The 27,998-nt window shown below is 35.3% G+C and overlaps 1 protein-coding gene and 1 long non-coding RNA gene across 7 annotated transcripts in view; both read right to left on the reverse strand.

The window, feature by feature from the left end:
• Positions 1–7,566: 7,566 nt before the first annotated feature.
• Positions 7,567–27,998, reverse strand: part of SATB1 (SATB homeobox 1) — a 98,006-nt gene continuing 77,574 nt past the window's right edge. For 3 of the 6 annotated variants that reach the window (XM_033212769.1, XM_033212767.1, XM_033212768.1), the window contains exons 10-12: positions 11,609–11,812; positions 10,930–11,025; positions 8,818–9,330 (exon numbers count right to left, since the gene is read on the reverse strand). In XM_033212769.1, coding sequence (XP_033068660.1) covers positions 8,818–9,330; positions 10,930–11,025; positions 11,609–11,812 — 813 coding nt within the window. Of the gene's footprint in view, positions 9,331–10,929; positions 11,026–11,608; positions 11,813–27,998 lie in introns of all 6 variants that reach the window. The other 3 variants (XM_033212766.1, XM_033212770.1, XM_033212771.1) reach the window with 3 other exon arrangements.
• LOC117084224 lies at positions 17,139–27,966 on the reverse strand. The gene is made up of 2 exons (XR_004437361.1): positions 26,466–27,966; positions 17,139–23,883 (listed from the first exon to the last, which is right to left on the reverse strand). It is a non-coding gene; the product is annotated as an uncharacterized LOC117084224 (long non-coding RNA).

Consider the following 27,998-nt stretch of genomic DNA (forward strand, 5'->3'; position numbering starts at 1 on the left):
CAAATGTAAAGGTGCAGTGTTAAACCATAACTGCATAAAATTAACGGCAGTCCATACTGTACCTCTGTAGCCATTGTGTTGAGCTTACATGCTTCAAGTGTCTGCTTAAAACACCACGTGACACTAATTAATCACCTTCATGTGATCTGTTCCTCTCTCCAGTAAATTGCATCTCAGTAAAAAGTGATCTTTCATAGTTACTGCATCTTTTTCATGATGTTTAGTGGAATATTGTAAATCTTGAGTAACATGGGACACATACAAAGTGTCATTAGTGATACTGGAAGTGCTTCCAAGAAACAGAGCAAAGTGACGACATTACAAGAAAAAGTTAAATTGCTTGATATGTATCATAGATTGAGGTCTGCAGCCATGGTGGCCCAGCATTTCAGACAGAGGATTCATCTTGTGAATAAATTGTAAACTTATGACATTGATAAATACAGTATATCACTACAAATGTATTTTCTGTTCCTTATGATTTTCTTAATAACATTTTCTTTTCTCTAGGTTACTTTATTGTAAGAATTATATAACACACATAACATGCAAAATGCATGTTAATAGACTGTTATTGATAAGGCTTCAAGTCAAAAGTAGGTTATTAGTAGTTAAGTTTTGGGGGGGTCAGAAGTTATGAGTGGCTGTGTGGGGTGTTGGTGCTCCTAACTCTGTCATTGTTCCAGGGTCAATTATGTGTATAAATACATTCTTTTTCCAAAATTAAGGCATTTTATAGAAAGCACCAAACTTATAAGTAGGTAATCTCTTTAGAATCATTACAAAGTAAATGTCTGTGTGGTTCCTAGAATTTGTTTTTCACTCATAATATGAACACATGCAGCAGGTATGCTTCCCCTTTGAGTAATTGCACTTACCAGCCAAAGTCTTCCTATCATCTCTCCAACACACCCTTCATCCTTCTCTTCCTGTGTCCCTCTCCCTTCTCCTGGCTCTCCTATTCTTCTCTTAGTTTTATTCTTTTGCACAATTTTCCTGCTACTCCCCTTACCATATTTCATCTTAATTTTGGTTCAATAGGATTTTATGGATTAGCCTGACAACCTAATCAGAAGCTGATTCCTTGTGGTAAGTCAGGATAGACCAGTGAGTGTAGGGCGAAAAGTACAACTGCATTTTGAGGGCTGAACAGCATATCCACTGGGGCCAGTTACATAACCTTTCTGTAGTGATCATAATGTAGCTACCTTCCATGGTCTTTTTACAGAATAAGTGAATTTGTATTGTAAAGGGCTTGGAACAGAGCTAGCACTTAGCTTCAGGAACAAAGCAAGGATATCTGTTCTTACTATCTATCTGTACTCAACATTTTACTAGACATTGTAGGAACTAAAAAGAAAGAAGGATTTTGATTGGAAAGAAGAAGTAAAATTGTCTTTATTCAGAGGTGACATGGTTGTCTATGTAGAAAATCTGATGGTGAGATCTAAAAGCTATTAGAACTATTGAGTGAGTTCAGACTACGTTGTAGGATAAAAGCTTAATATACAAAAGAAAATCAGTTGTATCTCCCTATACTAAAAACAAACAATTAGAAATGAAAATGTATAAAAGTATCACTTACAATCAAATAGAAAAATGAGATAATTTAGTATTGCTAATAATATGAAATAAATCTGACAAAGATGTGCTGGAACTGTACATGGAAATTATAAAACATTGCTGAGAGAAAGTAAAGATTTAAATAGATGGAGAAATGTATTGTGTTTATGGATCGATCTAAAGATTCAATATTGTTAACATGCTAGTTCTCCCCAAAATGATCTATGGAGTGAAAGCAATCTCAATCAAAATCCTGTATTTTTTTTTTTAGAAATTGACAATCTGAATCTAAAATTCATAATGAAAGTACCCAGAATCACTGAAACAAGTTAGAAGAAGAAGAAGAAATATAGAAGACTTAAGGTACTTGAGTTTAATTTTCATTATAAAGCAGATCAATGATTTCATGGGGATGGTGATTGATGCTAACGGAAAGGATAGGAGGGAGGGATTAGGGGCACAAGGAAACTACTGGGGTGATGGATATGTTCAATATGTTTCCAAGTTGTGTGTATATATGTATTTGTATATACATACAAACATTTCATGTATATTTTTCATATATATGTCAAAACAATTGTATACTGTAAATCAGTAAAGTTTATGTTAATCATACATCAATAATTTTGATAGACCCCTCTAATAAATTGTATAGGATCTCATGATATTCATTTCTGTGTGTCAAACTTTCCTTCCAATTTGTGTTATTTTCAAGTTTGCATTAATTTTGTTGTATTTTTTTCTTTTAGATACTATTTCATTGTAGTATATATGAAAGTCTTGGCAAATTCTTTTTGTAATAAGATGTACAACAATGTTATATTTCAACAGGACCATGAGATGTGATATTTTAAAGGCCAACAAATGCCTCTTTGCATGTCAATTTAGAATACCCCACTAAGAGGACTGTCGATAGGATGTAGTTCTCATCCCCATGCAATCTATTCAATGGTTTTTCTAATTTGTCTAATTTCATTCATTCATTCGTTCACTGAACATATTTCTGTGGCAGGATTTGAGTGATATAAGTACATGATATTGAATTTACTTGATCTTATATGGTTGATTATAACTGTAGTTTAAGCATTACATGAACAATTTTAGAAACTACATAGCAAGTCCTACTGATGTTAGATGCAGTTTCATTTCTATAACATTATTTTCTTCTTAGATGCTTGGTAGAATAATTTATTTTCAGAATCATCCTGACACATTCTGACATTTAAGTAGTTTGATTTTATATGATGTATTATCCTTTAAAAAAATAGGACAAATGCCAAATGGCTGTATCAACTTCAGTGTTTACAGCACAGAATTATTAATTAAATTTAGCTCTTCATTTGAAAAATAAGTTTGCTGGACTGTACCAACTGGAGTGTGGATTAATTTAATGTAGTTTGAAATATAGGAATTACCAAATCCAGTTAAGTTTTTATTATGCTATTTCTATTTCTTGAGGCATATACCCCTGTTTAGGGATTTTTCTCTCCAAGCTAAGATTTCTGGTCTTTTTTATTTAGCCTTCTTGGGCATGTTGCAAATATTCTACTTAGTTATGTTTTTCAGGTCTATTGTAATAGAGCCAATTCTTCATTTTCTCTGCTTCTCACCTGTTTTTGTCTATTTATTTGTGTGTAAGATGTCAAAGGAAAATGAAAAGTAACACCTCAAAATACCACCTTGAAAAGGAAAATGCCAACAAATTCTTTTCTGCACCTGAAGCTTTTAATTCTTTAATCCACCATGGAATGTTGCTTAATTACATATTTTATTATGCATAACTGAAAATTATGTACTTTAGTTTCAACAATGATATGAAAGCATGTATTGTTTATAAATAAAGAGAGACTGGTTTGTCTCTCTTTTTTTATATTACAAATATTTGTGGAATTCTCACATGTTCTCCTTCTAAAACTTGGCTTTTTGAAAATGCTCAGAGAGCTGAGAAAAACTTCAAGTTTTAACGTTTTCTCTAGAAATCAGAAAATTCATATCTTACAAAAAGATGATGTCATAACGATATTATGGGTAAAATCCATTGAACAGTGTAAAGATTTTTGTAGAAGTTTTATCTTAATGAGTTTCGTGAAGCATTATTGATGGAAAAATGTTACAATTGTTGAATTAGGTGATAAATTCATGGGAGTTCCTTGTCTCTACTTTGGTGTGTGTGTCTGAAATTTTCCATAACATTTGGTGTGTATAGGTCTTTGGAGGTCACTATTTCATGATGAAATATTCCACACACTTGATTTCAATTAGTGATCAAAGTCTTCATATTAGCAAAATATGCATTACAATATATTTCTGAAAATTTTGAATTGCCATTAGGTTTTTGTGTGTGCATTTTCTGCATTTGAGAAAGCTTTTATTAGGGAAAAGAGAGAGGAGAGAGAGAAATGTGAAGATAGACTTGAGTTTGAGAGAAATGTGGCCACTTAACAGCTGAACAAATCAGTTAACCTATTTGAGTTTCCCTTCCCTTGTCTTTGAAGTGAGAATATCAGTGCCTGCCTTAAATACCTCATAGTGGAATGCAGAGGTTTAAACAAGATATGTTTGTGGCAGTGCCTAATAAAACGAAGCATTCTACAAATGTTTTTTCTATATTTAAAACATGTGTGAGGATGGTGCTAGGAAGGGGGCCTCAGAAGGAGAAAGCCTTTGTACTAGATCTGGCAAAACAAATGTTTGCCAATTCCCTTTGGAAACAAAGGTAGAGTAGATGAAACCTGTCCCCACATTAAGATTCTGTTCAACAGGTTTGTGCTCTGGACAAATGCTCATTTTGCATCACATTGCCACAGACTAACGAATAAGCATATTTAAATATTTGAATATTCTTCAACATTCTCATCTAACAGGTATTGTTATTTCTCCCGTGAAAGGAAAATCAGAGCAGCACAAGGGACATCATTGTGTCAGGTGGGGGTGGTGGTGTAAAGGCATGCATTAAAGTGGCATTGTAATGAAAATTTTGTATTTGAGTACCACAAAAAGCAAATATTTCTGATTCAACTCAGAGTAAATAATGTTCAACATTTGTTGCAAAATATGTCACTTCGGAGTTTCTTTGCAAGTGTTTACTTTGCATAACATACTGCTCTACTGCATTCGCTCATCAACCATCAACCACTATCATAGAGAACAGGGCCCAAGTCAAGTGCTTTTGATCACAGTAAGTGTATGATCAACTGAAAATAATTGTTGGGAAAAGATAACCACACAACCTTGGTACAAGGCAAGAAGCTGTAATTTTGGTGGTGTTCTTTCGATGGGATTAAATTTGGAGATATATGCTCCCTATAAGTAGGGTAATGTGAAAAAGTCTTAAAAATGTTGCTCATCTTTTAAACATTAATTTCAAACTATTTTTATTTAACATTTGGTATTGTTAAACAGGTATAGTATTCAGGACATACACCTTCTACCACAATTTCTTTAATTAGGGTACTTTATATTTTATCAAAAATGTGCATATTAATAGATTGTAGTTTAGCCTTTGTCAAAAGACATGCAAGTATTTAGTATTTACATTAAAATGATTGCCTCAGAAGAAACATTGAATTCATAAGCCCTCTTAACAAAAATATGCATAAGGAAGACTAGTATTATTTTCTGATATTTTAGATATGATTAATATTTTGGACCTCCATTGGTTTCCCACACTATCATGCAAATTTCCAACTTGCTTTAACACAACAGTTCTATCAGTTGTATTATAGGGAATACACATTTTAATTGCTTTTTGAAAATATCACCAGGCAGTTCAGAATGTCTCATTTATTGAGAATATTGTGACAATCAAAGACCTTAATATCAGCCAGATGCTAACAATTGGGAATAGGGCGGAATTTAATAATGGAATGTATGGGATTCTCATTTTTACTCAATCTTGAACCATTTGAGAATGTTTTCTATTCAAGCTAGTATTTTTAGATAAACACAGATATAGATATCGCTACTTTGAAAAAAAAAAAAAACACTTAAACTCAGAATTTCTTAGTACTAAATGCTAACCAATACACACTTTATACATAATATGTACAGACTTTGTTACCAAGCGCCACACAACCAGGACATACATATTAGTTACCTTGGTTTTCAAAGGTTCTGTGTCAACTCTGCATACTGTATGGCAAGGAGATACTATCAACATTTTATTTTTTGCATAATGTGCAAGTATTATATGGCCACAGAGTGTAATACAAATTAGTGGCAAAGTGCTGAGTGAAGGGAATCCATGACAGATTCAGATGCACAAGGTTGAATATTACCCGTAAACTACCTGACTCTGCTAAGGTCTTAACAGCACAAAACGCTACGTCATGCCCAGCTTTTAAAAGTCTCTGAAATACTTGAACACAATGAAGCTTGTTAAAGGAATTTTGCCATAGCTACAGGTAACAAGAGGACTGGCATGAGTGATAAATGACATTGGGGGAGCAATATGGAAGATCATCTGGGCAAGTCTTTTCTAAAATGTGCCATCCTCCCTGAAAACACTTCTGCTCACTCCATCTATCATTGTTTAACATGTGCTTGTGTGTGTGTGGTGGGGGGGGGGGGCATTTAAAATATCGAATTATCAAAACCATGCTGACTTTTGAAAGTTAAAAAAATCTAAGTGGGAATTTCGTTAGCATTGTTATCTTATCAAACACACATTCATCATTTCACTGAAAACATTTCAAAATAATTCAGGTTATTAGGAAGGGGAAAGTTATTTGCAACCCAATTTCTCCTTCCAAAAAAATTACTAAATCTCATACCTATTTGACACCTTGTGCTAAGGGTTGGGCTGGTTAAAAATTAAGGATATCAATTCTACTCTCTGCTATATCCAGCCTTTTCCCTTTAACTTAGGGGATGTAAGGAAGAGGAGGGTAACTTAATGGCATCCGAGTTTCTATTTATTTTATTTTCTATTTTTTAAATACATGAAATCTAGTTTGTATTTTCTTAATTCAAATTCCTTTGGCTCAAATTATCACTTTTCTGAACTCTAGTGAGCAAGAATGTTTGTGTTTTCTTACTTAATAAAAAGTGGCAACTTTTCAGTATAATTTAGTTTGCAACAAACCAGCTGCCTTCAGAGGAGCTTAGTTGTGCTTCTAACGTAAATGGAACTTTAAAGCTTTATTGAGTTTTCAATGACTCCATTTCAGTTTCTAAAGTACAAGTTCAGTCAACAGTAAAGCAGCCCAGTTGCCTACCAATAAGCTCATCAGGGCCTGAGAAAATGGTAGGCAGAGAGAAGGGGCAATTGCAGAATGGTATCTCAAGCAACCCAGACACCCCTACTAGCATCTAGGAAACAAAGCGAGGAAGCAAATGAAAGAAAAATCACTCCAAACTGTAATGCTGGCCTCAATCCTGTGACCATTAGCACACCTCATTTTATATTCTGGCATTTTACTATGTTTAATGTTGCAAGAATTTTGAAGATTGTGTTTAAATACCAGGTGTGTCATTCCTATTTTCTTCATGTGGCTCTTACAGTTATGACATACACTTATGAGCTCAGTTATTAACTTATTCCATTTATAACTTGTGAAAAAAAAGCTCACTAAGGGGTTTTTATACAGAAGGTCCTTTTTTCCATTTTGTTACTATTAATGGCCTTTAGAAATATTTGTACATAAGGTTAAGGAAAAGTGTTGCTATAAATGAAGTATTGTGAAATAAGCATAGATGAATCCATTCTAAGAACATAAGTGCTAGAGACTGGATTTATGTTTTTGTTGGAGAGTCTTTTGACCATCCTATCTCTATTTATTAAGCAAAATGTTAACCAAAACAGGTTATTTTCATTGTGAAATTTCATACCTATTTAAAAATGAGCATGTGTTTGTGATTTCAATTTACAGTGTTTCAAGTAACTTGTCAATTGCTCTTTTTAAAATCAGTAAAATATCAAGTATTAACATGCACCTAAATGAGAGGGCCATCCTTTGACTCTTCTTTAAAGTTACTTCACATAAGCAGACAAACCCTACCATGTCATACGATACAAACAATTTTAATTGTGTAGTTACAGTCAATAACCACTCCTAGTCAGAACATTTCTGCATAAAGAAAATTGTGATACACTTATAAAAACAGCCAGCTGTAACAAAATAGCTGGTGTTTTCATAGCCATAAACTCATAAAAAAGAAATACACCTTTATACAGAAATTTTATACAGATGTAGCTTTAAAATTGATTGTAAACCAAAGGAAGACACATTGCAAACATCAATTATTTTCACATTAATTGCATAATTTTCTAAGGTGATCTATTAGTTTTATTTACCTAAGCTTATTTGCATGATAGTAAAAATTGCATACAACAATAAGAGTGAAGCTTATAGTATGAATTGCTTGGATAACATAGAGCACTTTTTATAGGCAACTGTGTAAAGCACATTTTCTCTATTTAAAACTTTTAAGACACTTTGTTTTACTGCCCATCAAAATACATTTATAAATAGAAAAGAATCAGTATGGTAACAAGAGAAGCAATATTACATTTAACGGAAACTTCCAAAAAATTAATTACAACATGATGCTGCAGGATCTACAAATAAATAATGAGGACTAAATTGTGTTTCACATTTTCTTTTCCTTTTTTTAAAAAAATCATGTAATAATGAGAATGAAAAAAAATTACAGTGAACTTTTATTTCCAAAATAAAAACAAATTTGAATTACGGCAGTGCCATATAATACAAGGCATTTGTTGGCATATGTCATCTTTAAACTGCATTCCACAGTCTATAGTTCTTTTGTAACATACAATAGAGTAACAAACTCTTTTTTTTTCTTTTTTTTTTTTAAATAAGGGACGAGTTTCCAAAGATCAGTGTGGAGTGCTACAGAAATAATTATAGGAGAGGAACTCATAATCACAGAAGGTATAATGCTTGTTTGAGGCTCCAGAATAAGAACTAAAAAAAAAAAAAAGAAAAAGAAAAAAGAAATCACTGGTTTCATGCTTACGGGGTCCACACTTTGGTGCATCCCGTGAACACAAAGTTTAATACCAAACAATCCTTGATGCTTCACCTGGGGCTGCCAAGCAGTTTGTAAAACAGAGTAAAACATTTAGTGCAGTCTGCATTATCCTTTTCCAGCTCTTCTGTTTGTGCAAGTTTTTGAAGATTCATTGGCCAAACAATGAACAACAAAGGTTTTCTGAGAGAATACAAGGTGAACTTTTCATTTTGTTAGTAAATACCAGTGGCACTGTTGAATGAAACAAATACTTGTATCTCAGTCTTTCAAATCAGCATTAATGTCTGTGTTTCCTTCCACTGACAGCTCTTCTTCTAGTTTCACTGAAAAAAGGGTGTTAGTAGTTTTATCTTGGACACTCTCTTCCAAATCCTTCAGCAGCTCCTCTTCTTTATATTCTGCCACATCGACCTCTAAACCGGAATTGTCCTTCAGTTTGCCGTGGTGCTTGAGATAGTACCGCTGGTTCTGAAAGAACTTGATGATGGTGTACTTGGGAAGGTCGAGCTGGGCAGACAGAGTCTGGATGGCCTCTTCGTCAGGGTACAGGCCTACGTCTTGTATGAAACTCTGGAGGATTCCCAAGGCTTCCACTGAAATTTTTGTTCGTGGCCGCGTCTTCTGCCGGTTCTCCTCATCTGACTCTGCTGGAGAGGCCACCGTGGGTTGCCGTGGGGGGAGCCGAGGGCCCGCCTGTGGCTGCTGCTGTGGCTGTGGAGGCGGCGGCGCCTGCTGCTGCTGCTGCTGCTGTTGCTGTTGCTGCTGCTGTTGCTGGAAAGAAACAAGGAGACAATCAGAGCTCTGCTATCGTGGAGTTCCACACAAAGCCGTCTAGAATCAGGAAACATGTGGTCCAGGGTCCTACATATAGCTTTTTTGATAGGGATGAAGATTTAGAATGAAAAGGTAGGCCAGCTAAATGGCCCACAGCATTTACAAAAAAAATTAAAATGGTATGAACTAGGAAGGGATGAATTAATAGAGCTTTGGGGGCTACTGCACTTCCTTATCACAGATCAGAGGAGGAAGTGAAAGTTCAGTGCTCTGAAAATGTGAGCCATACGCATGTGAGGATACGCATCAAAGGCGAAGACAGCACATCACATTATGATGTAAATAATTAACAAAGATTTAAAATGAAGATTGAGAGGCAAGGATTTCAAAGACATTTTAGAAAGGTGAGCTACAGAGCAGTGGGGAAAGAAATTTGTGCTCTGCTCCGTCTCATCGGATGGCCAGGAAGAAGATGAGCTTATGCTCTTACTCAGTGTTATCTGTCATGAGACTAAAGGATTTCTGATATTCTCACATTTGTGAATTTTCTATCAGACAGTTCCAATTTAATACACAATTTCTTACCAAATTGCACTAGGCTGACACTGCAAGCTTTTTCCTTACCTCAAAAGGTTCAATCCACCATACGACGGCTAGCGAATTGTTTTGTCTATAGTGAACTCAGATGTGATTAGGATTTAAATTTAGTGTATACAGACACTTTTTCATAATTAGTATATGTATATGTGCTATAATTTCCATGCACAATTATACATAAATATGTCACACATGCACATACTGTACACTCGATATCCATAATTCTTATCAGCAAAGCAAATCAACCTAAGTGGCAAAATATTAGAATGCTGATAACGTTTCTATGCATTTCCTTTCATACCCCTAAGAAGCAATTTTATTAACAATTTGCATTTTCAAATAAGTAGTTTTTAAATTAATTAACATATATCTTTCTCTTTTTCGTTTTTGCTAAACAGAAAGTTTTTCAGGCTTTCACGATTATTTTAGTGCTTGATATCCTAAAGGGAAGCTCTTTGTCAACTTGTTTTATCTTTAACACATACTTGAGAAGTTTTTTGTCCTGGGAGATAAACAACTCTATTATTGTTTTTAGTTATACGTATATATCTATACACACACATATATAATTTCTTACAGAAATATTAAAAATTTGCAGAATGCAGGTGATTCAACAGTGGTAGAATTTTAGGACTCTGGAAGGCAATGGCATTTTACTTTGAAAGAGAAAGCTAAAATCATCCCCTTTAACAAAAATAAGCTATACAGCTCAAGTTCAATGACAACACGCTTCCTAAGCAACTGGGGCCCTAAGAGCTCTAACGACTACCTGATCCCAGAACTTTTCCATCTAAATTCACAGGAGAGTGTCTTCAGGAGATGAATGGTGACAAGTTCCATGACATGATAAAGCATAAGGCTGCATCTGCTGGCACAGTCAGCTCTGGCCATGACCATGGTCAGTATGGCCTCTGCAGGTCTGAAAATCCTGACCTGGGGAGTAGGTCTTTAGGTCACCCCCTGTGTCCCTTGCTGGCATAGGTAACTGTGCCCGCTCACCTGAGGAGCAGCACCGAGCCATGGTGCAGGGGTCGGCAGGCCTGGTAAGAAAACGCCTCTAGACTCTCCTTTCCCAAGGGTGGTGGGAGAGGGGCTCTAAAGGAAAGACAAACAGATATGACTCACCCCTAACCTACATTCTGTAAAGTGTGGGGAGACAGCTATTAAGTACAAGGTGAAGGAAGGCCCAAGGACTGTAAAGCAAGATTCCAATTAAGGCTCCCTTCCCTCTTTCTGGACAGAATCCAATGTATAAAATTGTGATTCTACAAACTTCCTTTACAGCAACAGCGGTAGCTCTTTTCCTCAGGGGCACTGTGGTATTAATTAAAAAATAGGTGGTGGTTTAAATTGTGATTTTTGAAAAACATACAAAAATTTTAAGCTCTTAACACAAAACCCAATACCAACAAAGAGACATTTGCCAAACAAGGAGTGTAAAAAGGGTGTTCCTGTTGCTTTGGGGGTTGGGGGATGAGGAAAGAGGAACACAATACATATGCTGGAAAAAGTACGTTCATTTTCATTTTATTCCCCTGAGCAAGATGGCAGTGTATTGTTATCTCTTGATAAAAAGCCTATGTTTAGACTGGCAGGAGGAAGAGAAACGCTAATTTCCCTGGTAAGTTTAAAGCTTTATTTACTTATTGCTATATTGAATTGGCCAAAGTAAACGAACCTGAATCTGCTCTGCTGGAACATGGATAATGTGGGGCGGCCTGTCGCCATGGTGATGCACTGCGTTGCTCTCCTGTTCATATATGGCATCACGTTCTGGCTGAGGAAGACTGAGGAACCTTCGGATCATGGAGAGGTTCTCCCACAGGGTTCTGTTTTCTGGAGAAGGATCTTCTTTCCAGCGTAACAGCTCGCATAACCATCCCTTAGAGACAAGGGCATAACAGGTCAGTTTGTGCCTATGAAGGGGGCTGGCATTTTCCTTTAGGAGCTAAAAAGGAAAAACCCTCTGAATTAACTTTTTCATAAGCTCAGAACATGCCAATCTGCTTAAAATTTTTTTTTTTTAACTTGTTAAGAGGGGTTATCTGTGGCTGTCAAGGAGGCAGACTCTTTCTAATCAAAGTTCAGATTTGCATCTCAAAGGAGGGACATATTTTTTCCGACTCTTTGAGGGTAAGAGAGCATTTATCACAGATTTTTTAATATATGAAACAGGAGAAAAACAAAGTTGATGTGCTTCAGTCTTACACAACTTTCCTGTCTGATGAGTGGCTGACCATTTGAAGATACTGAAGTGCTTAAGGGGCAGGACAGATTTTAGAAATTTTTTTTTCTAAAAGGATTTCCTAAGTTTGCAGTTTTTAGATTTGAAAGAAAACCATGTGTGAATATGTGTGTGTACATGTATGAAACAGAAAGGACATGTGCAATTGTACCAGCAAGAATGTTGTCATAAGGCATAATGATTAGAATGGGCATTAAAGGAATTTGCTATGAAAGAACTCTCCAAAAAGAGACACTGGAGTCCTCTTTTTCTGCCTGCTGCAGTGGGAGCATATGATTTGTCAGGCAAGAATTTAATAGGTTTCTTGGGCTAAGAGAGAAGGAAATGTCCAATGACTGCCAAAATCTGAACCTCTCTGATGTTTCCAAGGCCCAGTTTTTACCCTGAGGTTATCTATCAAGAACTGAATGATCATGAGAATACATTTTCCAGTCATCTCAAGTCTTCACCTTGGCTGCAATGATGGACACTAAACAATAGAATGAAGGGGGAGAGTGAAGGTGTCCGATCCAGACCCCCACCAGCCAAGGCAGCTATCCCTCAGCTGTTCTGCTGCCTGCTAATACCTCTCACCTGCACTCTGCTCTGGAAAAATGTCTTGAAGCCATCTCTATACTTCTTCACTGATCTCCTCACTCTGGGTGGCCAGTGACTGGCTGACCCAGTGGCACAAAGTCCCTGCCCCTGTTTCTGAAAACCGACAACTTACTCTACCCTTCAATTTACTCTCCAGAGACAGTCATCCCCATTCTTGCTCCCTCCCCCATCAATCTAGGGCTAGATTTTGCCTGAGACCACATCCTTACGGGACCTCTTTCTCTTCCCTATCCTCCTCCTTTCTTCCTAGGGCTCCCACTAAATCATCACCACCTGACTCCCCATCCTAGGCTCTGCATTTAGGGAACTCGATCTAAGACAAAGACATTTCTTGGAAATTTTAAATAAATTAGTTGGATGAAAATGGAAGTATAATTTTTTTTTATTATGAATTTTTTAGATCCAGCCAAGGAAGGTTTTGTTTCTTATGTTACCAGGCGTGAGGCCAGAGGATGGCATGACTTTCCTTCCCTTCTCAAACTGAAACTATCAGAGAGAAAAATTCTTCTTTGACTGCAATATGTAGTGGAAAGAAGCATGGTTTGTTCTCCCAAAAGTGGCCTACTTGAAATATTTTAAAAGAAAAGGTAGAAAACTGACATATTCGCTTCCCAAGGCCTATCTGTTAACCAGCTCATCGTGACGACTGCTATATCTCATGACATCTACTAGTATTCCTACTCAACAGGTCTTTTAATTAAGTAAATATATGCATGGGATGGTCTTGTAACCATGCACTCATTTGATGCCACTGAATGCATAATTCAAGTTAAGACAGCAGGCAGTAAACTGAAGATTTACCTGAAAGACTGTTAGCTAAATAAAACATAAAAATCATTGTGACTGCAGAGTCACTGAACTTGCTTCTCTTCTAACCATGGCAATTCTATGTTTATTTCCAGAATACTATGACATATTTCAGTTCTATTTATGTGAATATATTAACTATAAAACTGTATGTGAACATTTGAAGTATCTGAGATCCACGTGCATATGGTGCCCTGGAGATGTTTACTTAGCTCTTACTGGTAAATATTTGCCATCTGAATTAAGCTCTGAAAATATACATTTTCCTACAACTAAGCTATTCTTTATATTTTACCTTTACATTTTGTTGCTATGTAGGTTTTAGATATATTATCTTCCGGTAGGCTTGAATATTAACTGTGGGTGAGATTACTTTCCCTCTCTCCCTTGTCTGCCTCCTTTAGCTATCATAATTGACAGGACCCCTCTACCCGAACACAGCAGATCATACGGTTTTATATACCTTTCAAAAGAAGTTAGAGGTTCACGAAGAACAGAGCAGATTTTTTTTTTAAAACTTGGCTAGTATTCTACTATTGCAATAAATGCTACACATTGAGCATCTAAGAATTTTTTTTAGAAATAAATGCTTGTAACTAAAAATTGCTAAAAGTTAAATTAAGAATGATTCATGTAAGAAAAGCTTCTTGGAGAGAGCTGAAAAACTCCAGTGATTTTTCACATCCTTTAGAAACTTTTTAAAGTAATGCAGAGATCAGTTAGCACTTGGATATATGTGAAAAAACATGTGGATCACAGATGTTCTTTGGAAAAGAAAATCATTAGTTCTTTTAAAATGGCTAATAATGATAGCTAATTCCTAAACAATCACACTCATGCTGGTTTAACAAATATTTCAGAAAAAGAGCCCCGACTCATTCAACAAATATTTTGCTCTTATTGTCACTTCCGTGTCTCTAGACTTACGAGACGGATCCTTATTTTTATTAATTGCCCATGACTAACATAACATTTCCAGTAGTTTGCTATTAACCTCTGCCCTTAAATAATACTTCTAATTCCTTATCTAAAAATAATTTGATGAATTATAAGTTGAAGCCTGTCTCCACTAGCCTTTCAAGAAATGCGATGATTTTAAGAGACTGAAATCAGATGCTTCTTAGAAAAATATTTAACGGTGCAGCTGGGAACTGTTAGCTCTAAAGGGTATTCCAAAAAAATGTAAAGGGGGGGGCGTTGCTTCTCTTGATGTGCACTGCTCTTAAAAAATAATGGAAAACAGACATTTTGACACATTAGCTCTCTGTCAGTGTAGAAATAAATTGGCTCATTCCCAATTTACACTGGCAAAAATAAGATAATTTATTCTAATGCTATTTAAATACCTTGGAATATTTTGACTACCTCAAGTCCTATTGATTGTTACTCTATTAATAATGACAGTAATCTGATTTATGTTTTGCAGAAAATGACTAAAGAAGCCAAATGCTTTCTAATACTTCAATACCTTTTTCTAGGTCAGTTTTCCACAAGTGATAGTGTTAGAACAAATAAACTTGGGAAGAAAATGAATATGTCACAATATTTTTAATATCTGACAAAACTAATGATTCCCCAAAGTACTGTACTAGTTTTTAAGTGATAACTGCATAGACTTATGTGGGGGAGCAGAGATGAAGAATGAAATGCAGTGCTTTGTTGCAAAAAGAAAAAAAACAACAAAAAACAAAACAAAACATAATTACATTTTTAAGAGAGGTCTCTGGGACTTGATATACATAAGACCATAGGAAGGAACAGGGAACTGTTCTCTAAATTAAATTAGCTCACAACTATTTTGAACAGTAGAAAAGACAGGGGACTAACAAACAGCCTTAAAATAATGAGACCGATTCATTCTCAGAAAACTAAAATGGTACAAGGAACAACCTAAACTTTAAATGTAGTAAATTTGCCAAACAACATTACACTGCATATAAAGAGGGCAAAATATAAACAGTAGCCACATGTAAATAAATTAGTAAAACTTTCAGGATGTTACTACTTTTCAAACTGACAAAGTTTAATTTGACACCTTTTGTTCTAAACCCTTTGTTTCTATTCAAAATCACGCCTTGAGCTGTTGCGATCAATCACAGTGCTCCCCGTATTACTTAAAAAAACTGGTATGGACCCTGAATAAGCTGAAAATGCCATGCAGATGAATTCTGAGATAATATGTTCAAACCTGTTATATACAACACAAATCCTGTAAAGTTATGTATTGTAAACCTACATTTATTGAGAACTAAAAGTCTTAAATCCATCTGCCACAAAGGAAATACTGTTATGTACTTTATAGTAACCAAGAACCATCTGCAAATGCCTTGCTACCGTAAGCAAGAAAATGGTGCAAAAGATGCTAAGCCTAAGACTGCATGAAATAAGTAACATTCTTTTGACTGGTTTTGGTTAGGGAACTATTAAAGAAATGTAAGATTGAAAAAAAAAAAAAGGAAAAGAGAAAATGCAGAATAACTGCCAAATCAGTACTGCAAAAAAGCAAAACAAACTCAATGATAACACAATGGCAATTTATTATGGTCCATGAAACACATGACTGTATGCTCATTTTAAAGGAAAAATTAGCAGTTCTCAACTCAATATTCTAATGATGTGCTTTACTGACAAAATCTTGTTGTACCACATTTAAATAAAAATCCTGGCACCTTCATCTCTCAGCTGCTAATTTCCAACCAAACGCAATCTCTGATTTCCACTCCACTCTTTTTAGAACATTTAATTCAAGTCAATTCGCTTCTAACATTTTAACAGATAAGGGGTGCACAATGATTTTAATTGAGTCAAGAAAGTAACCTCCTTTCATAAATGAATTTATTGTACTTTATAAAGCCTCACATGCATAAAAAGAGAACCCCTAACAAGGCCTGTTCTGTGACAAAGCTGGGAGTATGTAACATAACTACTTTTCCAGGAGGAAACAGACTTTGGTATTTTCTGAGAAAAAAAGTCATTTAATGCAATATACATATATGTATATATTATCATTATGTACATATACATTTTAAAACTAAGAGCTGTAAAAAGAGAAAGAAAATGACAATTCTTACTCCAACTAAGAAGGAAAAATACATCTGAAAAAATAGAATGGTAATTTGAGTTCTAAAAAGCAAAACATTTTATAGTCTGTATTTATTCCCCCTCACCCTCATCTTTTATGTGTTATTTGCAGGAATATTTTGTTCCAATCTCTGGGGCATATAGTATAATAATATATGATATTAAAAGAAATCAATCTAAATAGGAAAGTATTTGATACAAACATTTTAGTGGAAAGCATGAATTACATTTAAGCAAGTAGTAGGAACAAGGATTAAGTACATAATCCATTAAATAGTACTTCTAACAAAAAATTCAGTATTGTAGACTAAACTACACCAGGCATTTGAATGAGTACATTTTCAACAACAACTAACTATAAAGCTAGCAATTTATCATTCAGCAAATAATTTTTCTACTTTTAAAAGAATCTGTAAGTGTTACTTATGCTAATGAAGACAGTTTTTAATCTGCCCACAAACATGCTAATAGAGGGCAATTTTTTTTTTTTTTTTAAACAAAGCTGTCGGCACTCAAGGGTAATTTCATACCAGTGTGTTCCACAAGCTGGGGGAAAATGGGTTCTAATTGTCAGAGCTACCAAATCCTTCACCTTTAGCATAACGGTTTAAAGATATCACAAAGATGCAAAGTGACTAATAATGTTTTAAACCACCCCTTTTTCTGTCCGAAAAAACAACTAAAACAACATTACGACAGTATAGTTACAGAAGGGTTCTATTTTCATATGTTTTATGCACACTCTGCCTCAAAGGTACTATTTAAACATATTACTTTTGGGGCGGGGGTCCTAATGCAGAAACACCCAAGACCTAATGGAGATACAATCCCATTTCTAGGTGTGAGGTCTAAATGCTTCACACACCCACTTGTGACCTTTTTTTATGAAGAATCATAACACTGTGCAGTGAGAAACAAAACAGTGGCAAAGCAATACTGAAAGCATTTTAAATTATTTACTAGGTTAAAAGGGTGAAATGATACTTTAAATACATCAAATGCATCATCTAGACCATTTTTTGGTGGCAAAGTGGTATTGATCTTTCCAAATGCTTAAAATTAACTATTTTCCAGAAGGTCATTATTTGATTAAAGGCATTAAAGTTGAGGGCAAGAAGCGATGCACTTTTTCTTCTTTCCCATTCAAATCATCATATAATTTAATACAAACCATCCCATCATGTCCTGTAATAAAAACACTTGTCTTAAGATATTGTTCTTTACCTAACATATTAACCTTTAAATGTTATGAAGTTCTTTAGAAGAAAAACCTTTGCTAAAGCAGATTATTCTATAACATTATGAGAGGCCCCCACCATTAACATTAATAAAGATACATGTTCTCCTCTATGGAATTAGCAGGAAATGCATTAATCTTTCTCCCCAGCTTAATAACATCTACTTTGTGTAAAGTGAAAAGAACCTCAGCTGGCACTGTAAGTAACTTTTCCTGCTAAGTTAACATTGGTCTTATTAAAGAAAACATGGAAAATAAATTTGAACAGAGACGTGCCAGTAAATGCATTTTCCATTCTAAAAGTAGCACATTACATCCACTTGATTCAAAGACGGGTTTTAAAAAAGAAATATATTTTAAAAGACATATGTGTGTGCACGTATGTATCCCCCAATATGTTTATTTTTCAAAGTGTGGTTTCTGATACTTACATTTGCTGAAAGGAAAAAAAACATAATAATCTTTTTAAATGTTACTATTCCTAACTTCCAAACTGTTACTGCTTTTGAATTCTCTCTAGAGGCTCCAGTTTATTTAACAGACTCAATACCTTAGCCAAAAATTTGTGCGTTCCAATACTGGGGTAATAATAGGACATAAAATGGCTATCAAGAAATTTTTTGCTTGAGTAAATTTTTGCCACTTAGTCATTAAGAAGTTACACACCTCTACCAGAGTTTCTAAAGGTTACACATAAAGAAAATTATTTGCCTAAACCTGGAGAAAAGTTTCCATTAAAATTTTCTGAACTTGGAAGGAATACTCAAATTACTGGTAAATGATCTTTATTTTTCAATTTTGTTTATAATTTAATCAGATAAAAAAGTGCAAATCATTTGTTTGTAATGGTTTTTATGTTTACCTCTTTTCTGCTTTTTCAAAGCCACTAACTTTAGGGCACACGTGGATTTGGTGGTTTTTCTTAGGCTACCAATCATTTGGTCCATAACAAGATTATCAAATGACAACCTGGCCAGAGTAGATACAAATGGTTCTGACTTAAATAGGTTGTTGAGCAAGGAGATCTCACATTTTAAAAAATATTTTCAGAGGGAGAATTTGAGAAGGGGGCAGAAAAGTAAAACAGGAATGAAGATAAAAGTATAAAATTCTAGACAACCCATTAAACCAGTTAGCAAAAAGATGAGCTCTTAATTGAAATAGAGAATTTCCCAAAAAAGGTCTGAATTTATTTTTAAAACATTAGATTTGAAATATACCTAATTTGAAAGTTTAATTTTCATATATACGTCAAACCTGCTTTTAGGGTAGTTCAGTCAAAGCTGAAACAAAACAAATAAAATTCGGGCTTATGTATCTGATACTTGAATAAGGACTCTGAAAAAAAATGTTCCTGTTTTTTTCCCCTCAGCCTAAGATATATTTTTTGACATAACATAAATTTCAGTGATATGATCTGGCTCCTATTTAACATTTATGCACTTTCTCTTCAAATGTTAACTTTTAATTTTCTCCTCATTCTTCATAGCTGGTGTCATTAAAAAAATACAAAACTCAATACTCCCAAGGTTCATGCTGTAACATTTTCATCAATTTTAGTCTTTCTTTCCATCATTAAGAACCATCTACTCCTTTCCATTCTGCCACTATTGACTTGTCAGAACTGGAGCAACTCTTCCTTGAATTACTCTGTTAGACAACAACATTCTTTTTTGATTACTTCCAATGGGCAATTATTTTGATTTCTGAACAAAAGAAAGCTTTTAAGTAATCATTCCTTTCCCTCTCTTAAGTTAGGGTTGAAAAGTAAGTCAATGATGACCAGAGCTTTGAAGAAGAACAGAGAACCAGTGTTATCATACAGAGTTGATGTGATTCCTACAAAAAAGCATATTAATCTGATGTTTCATTTCGCCTGTGAAACTTACTGATAGGTGAAGAAATGGGCTTCACTAAGCTTTCTTGAATCCTCTTAACCATCTCTGTGATATCCTTGTAAATCGGATCCCAGAGTGAGAATCATTACATTAGTCTTCCACTTTCAAACTGCCCATAGTTACCCTACCATGCACCATGACCTTCAGTGGCTTCCCAAGGTAGGAGAAAAGTTCACATTCCCAGGGGCTGCTTTCAAGGTTCCTCCCAATGACACTGATGACCAAATCTGTTGGACTATTTATTAGCTATTGCTGAGCACTGCCCTACATTCTATTCTCCATTCCTTATACAATTCTCTCTAATGGGAAAGTCCTTTCTCCTATTTTTTTTTTTTTTTTTGGTGCCCATTCAAATACTACTTGTCTTTCAAGACACGCTCAAGCACTTCTGTATACCAATAAAATGATTATATCCCATATAGGCATTTATCTATGTGAACTTGAATTAAGTTTCTGAGCCTCAAGATTCTTCCTTTACAAACTGCAGGTAATAATGGTATTAATCTCACAGGACAGTAGGCAGTACAAGTGAAACAGAATACATTCAGCCCAACGCCTGCTCCACGGTAACTACCAAAAGGTCTTATAAACTTTATTGAAAGCACTTGCCTTAAATGTCTCCAAGCACATTTGGGAAAACCTGGTATCCAAAAATAACTATTAGTGCAAAATAGCACGTGATAAAGGTCACTGACGGGCAGACATCAAGTGGGATCCACGTGGAGAACAAGAGTTGAAGTAGGGTTGTCAAGGAATTCTTCATTGATGAAGAGAAATACTGGTTTGGATTTGAAAAGGGGACGATATTTAAAATAGGAAAATTAATAAATAACAGAACAAGATGAATTAGTAGGAGGCTGGGAAAACAGACCAGCTGCTTTTGAACTGACTGTCTACGACCCTTTTTTAATAGCTCTTTACCATATTTTCTTGAGAATACTACTTAGTTACTGTAACCTCATTTCCTCCACTGGACTTTTAAGATCTATTTGTTAAGAAGTCTGGGTTTTAATTTGAGTATCTATTCTACCATTTATCAGCCTTGTAATGTTGGGCAGATTACTCAAGTTCGTTAAACCTCAATTTTCTGCTCTATAAAATGGGGTCTAATTTTACCACTTAATTCACAGGGTTGTGAGAATTAAGTAAAATAATTCATGAGAAGGTCTTGGCACACAATAACAGTATGATGAATGTAAGCTATTATTATTTTATTGTTGTTGTCATTATCACACAAGGGATTTGAGTATCAAAGGAGCTAAAGAAAATAATTCAGTTATAATATTCCAATCTGAACCAAGCATCTTCCCCTAAGCCAGGTTCTCCTCCTAGGAAGTTTCACTCAGTTAATAGTATTACCACATACCTAGTCACCTAGGCTGAAAGGCTGTTATTTGAAGCATAAATTGGCATAGTCTTTCTTAAGGACATTGTGAATTGCAGAATGTGGAAATATCTAGCAATCATCTGTAAAACACAAATGTCTTTTTTGATCCAGTAATTTCACTTTTAAGGATTTTAGGAAATAAGGATATGTACAAATATTTAACTATAATAATGTTTACATTCATATTATTTGTACTAGCAAAAGTTGTATAAAGCCTAAATACACCTCAATAGGGAATTAAATGCTATGTTCAGCACATGAATAAATGTAAGACATACATGCATACACACATATATACATACAGACACATGTGCATGCATATGTGTATGTATAAAGAGGGACAATCAGGATCCTTAAGGTGGTCATCTCTAGGTGATTAAATTTATGGATAACTTTATGTTTTTCCTTATGCCTGTATCTTCTACTTTTTCTATAGTAGCTAGGTATTAGTTTTGTAATAAAAACATACAGCAAGTGGCTTTAACTAAAAATGTAACTTTTCTTGTCTGTCTCTTCCATAACTGATGAATTCCTGTCAATACTCCCTCAAACATCTCTTGAATTTGTTCCTTCTTTTCCATTCCTCCTGCTATGGTTCAGACCCACAGCATTTCTTCAATAATCTAATTCTGATGGGTTTCTTTATTCCAGCCCACCCCCAACCCTGCTATTTGAGTTAACATTTATCACAAACAAATGTGAACACAAATAGCCCTTTGAGTGGCAAACTCCTCACTTTCCTTCACCCCAAAGAGCCTGGAAACACCCTGAGGCTCACACTTCAGTGAATGAACATAAAAATACGGCAAAAGATTCACCACAACAAATTCAAATGGCAGCAAATGGGGGTACACAGAAAGATACAAAAATAGCCCAATCTGGGCCATTTAGTGGTAAAATAGTGTATACACCTCTACAATTTCTGAGGGCTCATGTATAGTAGCAAAGTCCAACAATTTGTATTCATAATCATGTTTCTGTATTTTAAAAAAATAAAAATAAGGTTCAAACTGAACTCAGCATAATAGGTTTAAGACAGGACAGCACCATAAAAACCCGTCAAAGGCAAATAAAATTATTTTCTTTAAAAAGAAGAATTTATGCTACGAAACTTTACGTTTCCTAAATTTCTTAACCCAAATGAGTATGTTTTCATACTGCAATGTTATGAAGCAAATTTATTATGTTGCTTCCTAAAGTCACTATTAAAAATTTACAGTATTTATTTTCCTATTCAAAATAATGAAGGTCATTAGGAAAAAAATTGCTGAATATTCAAATATGCCATGTGCAAGAAATAAAAACAAAAAACAAAAAACTCCAAACCCCAAACCCCACATAAATATAAGAAATCATAAAATGAATAATTTTAAGGTGACAATTACCTGACAGGTAGTTTGTTTGCTTACAAAAATAATTTACTACCAGGTTGATTTAGATAAATATTTCTGCCACTGCATTTTAAATTGATTTATGTAAAACTTTTCAACACCGCACGTATATCCTAAAATGAGCTACACTCCCTATTATGCATATTTAGGGACTGGGAATTAAAAATTTTAATATTCCCTCTTTGATGTTTTAGGAGAGATAACAAAACATTTTTAAAAGCAGGGGAAGGCAATTTGGGACTGTAGAAGTTAGGAATCACATCCTAAAAGGAACAAGCAAGCAGGGTCACTATGAGCTCCCAACTTGCCTATGATTTTGCTGATAAAGTAACACCCATTTTGTGGCCGAAACCCCATCATTTTATCCATTATACAAACCTGCTAATCAGAAGCTGGCTTAATTTGAAAGACCCAAATCTTGTGATTCACAAGTAGGCATTAAAAAAGGCAAGCATAAATATTTCTAGAAGCATCATGTGGGTCTCAGTGACAATGGCCGGGTTATAATTTTACCAATAAAAGGAGACAAGGGAGACTGGGGCTTTGCACAGACTGTCTCAATCACTCCTCTGATCACATTTTACATCTGGGGAAAGCAAGCTCAGAGAAGGCTCCAGGGGAGAATGGCAGCAGTGAAGCATGACCCTTTTCCGTCCTTGTGAGCCCACTCCAGTGCCTCTTCCCACTGTCCCACACTGACTCCCTTTGGAATAGTTTGGCATTTGTGAGAGTAATATTGGGAGCTGATTAAAATTTACTTCTGAATCATTCTATCCTTCTACAAAGAATTCCTGAGTGCCATCTATGTGCTAGTCATTGTGTAGGCTAATAGGAAATGTGGGGACAAAACTTCTTGTCCAGTGAGGTAAGAACCACTTAAACTTCAAGTTTAAGTAGATACTAAAGGTATAGTTAGTTCAATTGGAAAAAAAATGTCTAATCTAAAGGCAAAAGCATTCTCTCACAAAGTTCTACAGCACTGTATATGGGCATGCGAATATCAGAGAAAAGTTTGTAAGATTTCTGTTTTGGTGGTTGTTTTAAATGTCACTGCATCATTTTTACCTCTGTTTACATGCTTTGGAGTGAAGGATGCTTGAAAAGCAAGAATACCAAAAAGCAATAAACAAAAAAGTAAATGTTTCTCAGGTTAATTTGAGAATCCCTTGGCTCATGTGATAAAATACATATATATATTTTTCCTCTACAAAACTTATCTAATCATTGATCTTATCTCTTTTGTACCATGGACCCTTCCGGGAGTCTGGTAAAGCCCATGGATGCCTTTTCAGAACAGCGTTTTTATGTGCCTGAAATAAAATACATAAGATTACAAACAAAACCAATTATACTGAAATACAGCTATCAAAAATTTGTGATACAGTAATATATATACTTCTTTATTAACACACTAAATAACAAGGGTTAGCAACAGATCTAATAACTACTGTAATTTTATAGTGATGGGCATAAATGATATTTTAAGATATCTAGAACAACATAACAGGATATGAAAATATTTTGTGATTTTTTTAATGGTGACAAATTCATAGGTATTGCTACTGTGATTTGTCGCCTATATTGATAATTGAGTAAAATGCCAACTTTCAGTAAGAAGAGGTTAGAGAAAATAAAGTCATTTTTTTTCATCCAAGTTCATGGTTCCCTGGGGGAGAAGGTGGGCCAAGGTTAAGAACCCCTAAATGGGAGGCCCTTCCTCTTACCCACACAAACGTGTGTGTGTGTGTATACAAACATAGCTATCAAATATATATATATGTACACATGTATGTATAGACACACTTCAAATACTGTTCCAGAACTATCTCCTGAAAGTTCTTAATATGTTAGAAAATCTTAGTATTTACGAATTTGTGAAACAAATTTCTTTTTTTTTTTTTTGCCACTAAAGGACCATGCCTCTTAGAGATGGGTAGAGGAAAACAGTCACTGCCACAGGGGTTCCTAGACTGTGTCCTTAGCAGCCCGATTTCCATGAGGTGTTTCACACGTACCGCGTTGTGTATGTGTAGAGTAAAGGGCTGATGAGAAGGTCCCTGCCCCCATTCAATCCTCAGATCAAAATGGAGAAAACTTTCATCTGATTTATGTATTTCAGTTCTGAATGAGATTTCATTAATTAAACGATGGTTCTACAGCTTACAATTTTTTGGTTTACAATTGCACTAGCACATATATACCTCATTGTTTTCTTGGTCCTGTTACAAATGCAGAGATTGGGCTTACGATTTCTGAATAAAGCATCTAAATTCTTACGGCGTTATTGGCATCATATCATCCAAGTAATTTTAAGGGTAAATAAGATTAGCAGAGTATCCTTTCAGAAATGTCTATCTGCCAGGAGAACACCAAGTTTTTCCAAAGACACAAGGGTTTTCCAAATAGAAGGAGATAAGGTAGTAGGACAGATACAGGATAGAGACAGGATACGGAATGGAAGAGTGGCATGAGCACTGGATGTGTGGGCGGGTAGGGTGGGGGAGGGGAGTGGCTCTGCAAATGCTAGGAAACCAGCAGTGACCAAACACCAGTCCCTGCTCTCTCATCACTGCTTCTCAAAAAGCACATGGCTTTACAGTTTTTGTCTGTCTAACTAGATGCCTTCTGCCTTGTCCTCCAGTCTAATAGAAGATCAAAGAAGGCGAGTAGAAAAGATGGTAAGGGGGGAGACAGGTAGAAAATAATTGAGCACATAACCATCTCATAACTTTATATTATATGTGGCTCAGCGCTAATTTGCTCAGAAATACAAGCATAAACTTCTGTTTAGAAATTAAGCTTGATGGATACGGCTTTCGTCCTTATGGTTATCCAGGGTCCAAGCTATTTAGTCTCTTTAATCAAAATACTAAAATAAAATCACTACCCATTAGGCTATTACCCTTCCCCCAATCTCCAAACATACAAGCAAAAATTAATTGCAAGCCAGGAAGAAAGAAGGTAATTTAGACAGTAACAGCTTGGCATGGACTGAGCTAGATTTCCAAATAGCATTTGTCTGTTTGTGAATGTATATTTTATTTACAACCTTCACTTCCTTGACCTTGTTGAAAGTAATTTATTTTTACCTAATCTGCATTTCATTTAAACAACCAAATACTTCATCAATGAACCAGTCAAGTAACACCCATGACAAGTAGCACTCCTGCTGGTACCATAAGTAAAATGGGTAAACATTTAAAGGAGACATTTGGGGATGGACACATCTCAGCAGCTATTAAATGCTACAGGTACCAATTTATAAACTTGCAAAAATGGATTTCAAGTTATTCTCTCAAATGAGCTGTCACTCCCTGCTTCCTTTTCCTTTGTGTTTACTCTCTATCTCCCTAATCTCTTCCAAATCTGTGATTTCTCATCAACTGAGTATTCTCACATTGCCCTGTTTTTCCCTCTTTAATGTGCTATTCAAGTTTTTAATGTGCCAGAAAAAAACTTCTATTCATCAATCAATCAATCAAAAGACCAGCTAAGGGTAGACCTTCAGGCATCAATTGAAAAGCAAACAAAAAAAGAGACATATTTAAAGAGGAAAGTCTTTAGCAACCTTCAAATCATATCATGCTAGCAATCACCACCCCACCACATATTAAACCAAGCCCATTTCCCAATGGAATTCAGCTCATCTCACACTCTGTTAGGTCTCTGTATGACAAAAGGAGAGTGCTCTGTCATCTATCTCAGATGAAGAAAGTATATCAATCATGAGTTCAACTCACACCATATAACATGGAGTTCACATACTGGATTCTAAGAATTGATTCTACCCATTATATGCCACCCGTAAATAACCCTTCTTGGCTCTAGACCCCAAGATATCACTTTTCTGCCTATCCCCCAAACTAAGCCCTTCCATTATTCAAAATCTTACCTTCTGTTTCCCAGACTGTAACACCTGTCAGCAGTCTTCAATCAAAATAGCATCCTCTGTCATATTTGTGTACCTGTTTCAGTCACAAACACACAGACCTAGAACTTCAAGGGACATTAGATATAATACGACCCAACCTATTTTACTTTCCTGAAGGGGAAGTTCAATGTCTGAGAGGTTAAACGACTTGCCTGGGGCTACATAGCAGGTTAGCAGTGGAACTGGGACTACCACTCTTTCCAATTCCCAATGTTTTCCATGAATGACGCAATTCACGTACAAGTTGTTAGGTAAAACATCAGTGAGTTTACAAATTAGCTACTATTACCTTATTTCTATAATATGTAGAAAATCAGGAGCCATGCCCTTTAATTCCTTTCAGCTTGGGCTACCCTGTACATGATATTGATGACTTCAGCAATGATGAAGTGGGTCCAGAATAACAAAGAACATTAAAAGGAATCACTTTTCCTTCCTGTACGTTTTCATGAGGATATGAGACCACCAGAGAATAGCGATTGCAGAGTGACTGAGGATGGTGGGTTGAGTTGGGGCAAGATAAAGCTTGTAACACTTCTATTGACTCTTCAGCTGTGACTTGTTAACAGACAAATGGAAAATGTCTCCTTATTAGACAGGGACCTAGAAGGGTCCATAAATAAACAATTTTCTTTGAAACGCGGGATTCTTGTAGTCTAATGAAATTTAATGAAAAGATGTGCTCTTTCTTTATACTCAGAATATTGATCTTGTTAAGCTCCATATACACAACAGCATCCGTAATGAAGCAACTTTTTTCTCCCTCTCTTTTCTGTTCCCTTTTGTATCAACAGGTATGCCAGGCAAAGAAAACAAATACACAAAAATGTTTGCAAACATGAAAAACTAGGGGATAATTTTTTATCTCGCAAGTGAAATCTTTCATTAGCAAAGGAACAATTCAGGACTCCTTTTAATGGTGAGCTCCACCAGTGACTGCAAAATGTGATTCAATTTGCATGCTGGCTTATCCCTAACATACCTTCAAGTAGCTGTGCAAAAATCCTTCAGGCTTATTAAAGCAAGGGCATTAGCAATGAAACCATAAACTTTATTTACCTCCACTTTTCTTATTTCTTAAGACTCATCCCACACAACTATGCTTTGAATAGCAAACCCCCATTTGGGAATCCTAAAATACAAGTGACTACAGCAGGGATGGGTTCATCTCACTGATTAGCAATGGGTATTTTTACTTCTGTGTTAAGAAGGATTCTGAGTTGATATCTGTACTCATCAGGAGAGTGCTGTGATATGGAATTGAATCAAATCTTCTACAATAACTGCACATCTTGTAAAATGACTACAGAGGTAGATTACGATTGGGGAAACAAATGACCTAAATTAGATGGAAGAAGAGTTCTAACTAAAAGGCAAAGTCAGTACTTTATTTTCCCTTTAAAGTGATATTTAGGCCAAAAGAAACTATGAATAGGAAGAAAAAATATCAGATTTTAAAGTTGAAAGTTATCATGGAGTAAACCCAAAACACAT

Source organism: Trachypithecus francoisi, unplaced genomic scaffold (genome assembly GCF_009764315.1).
Source record: "Trachypithecus francoisi isolate TF-2019V2 unplaced genomic scaffold, Tfra_2.0 Lachesis_group0, whole genome shotgun sequence".
NCBI classification, from domain to species: Eukaryota; Metazoa; Chordata; class Mammalia; order Primates; family Cercopithecidae; genus Trachypithecus; species Trachypithecus francoisi.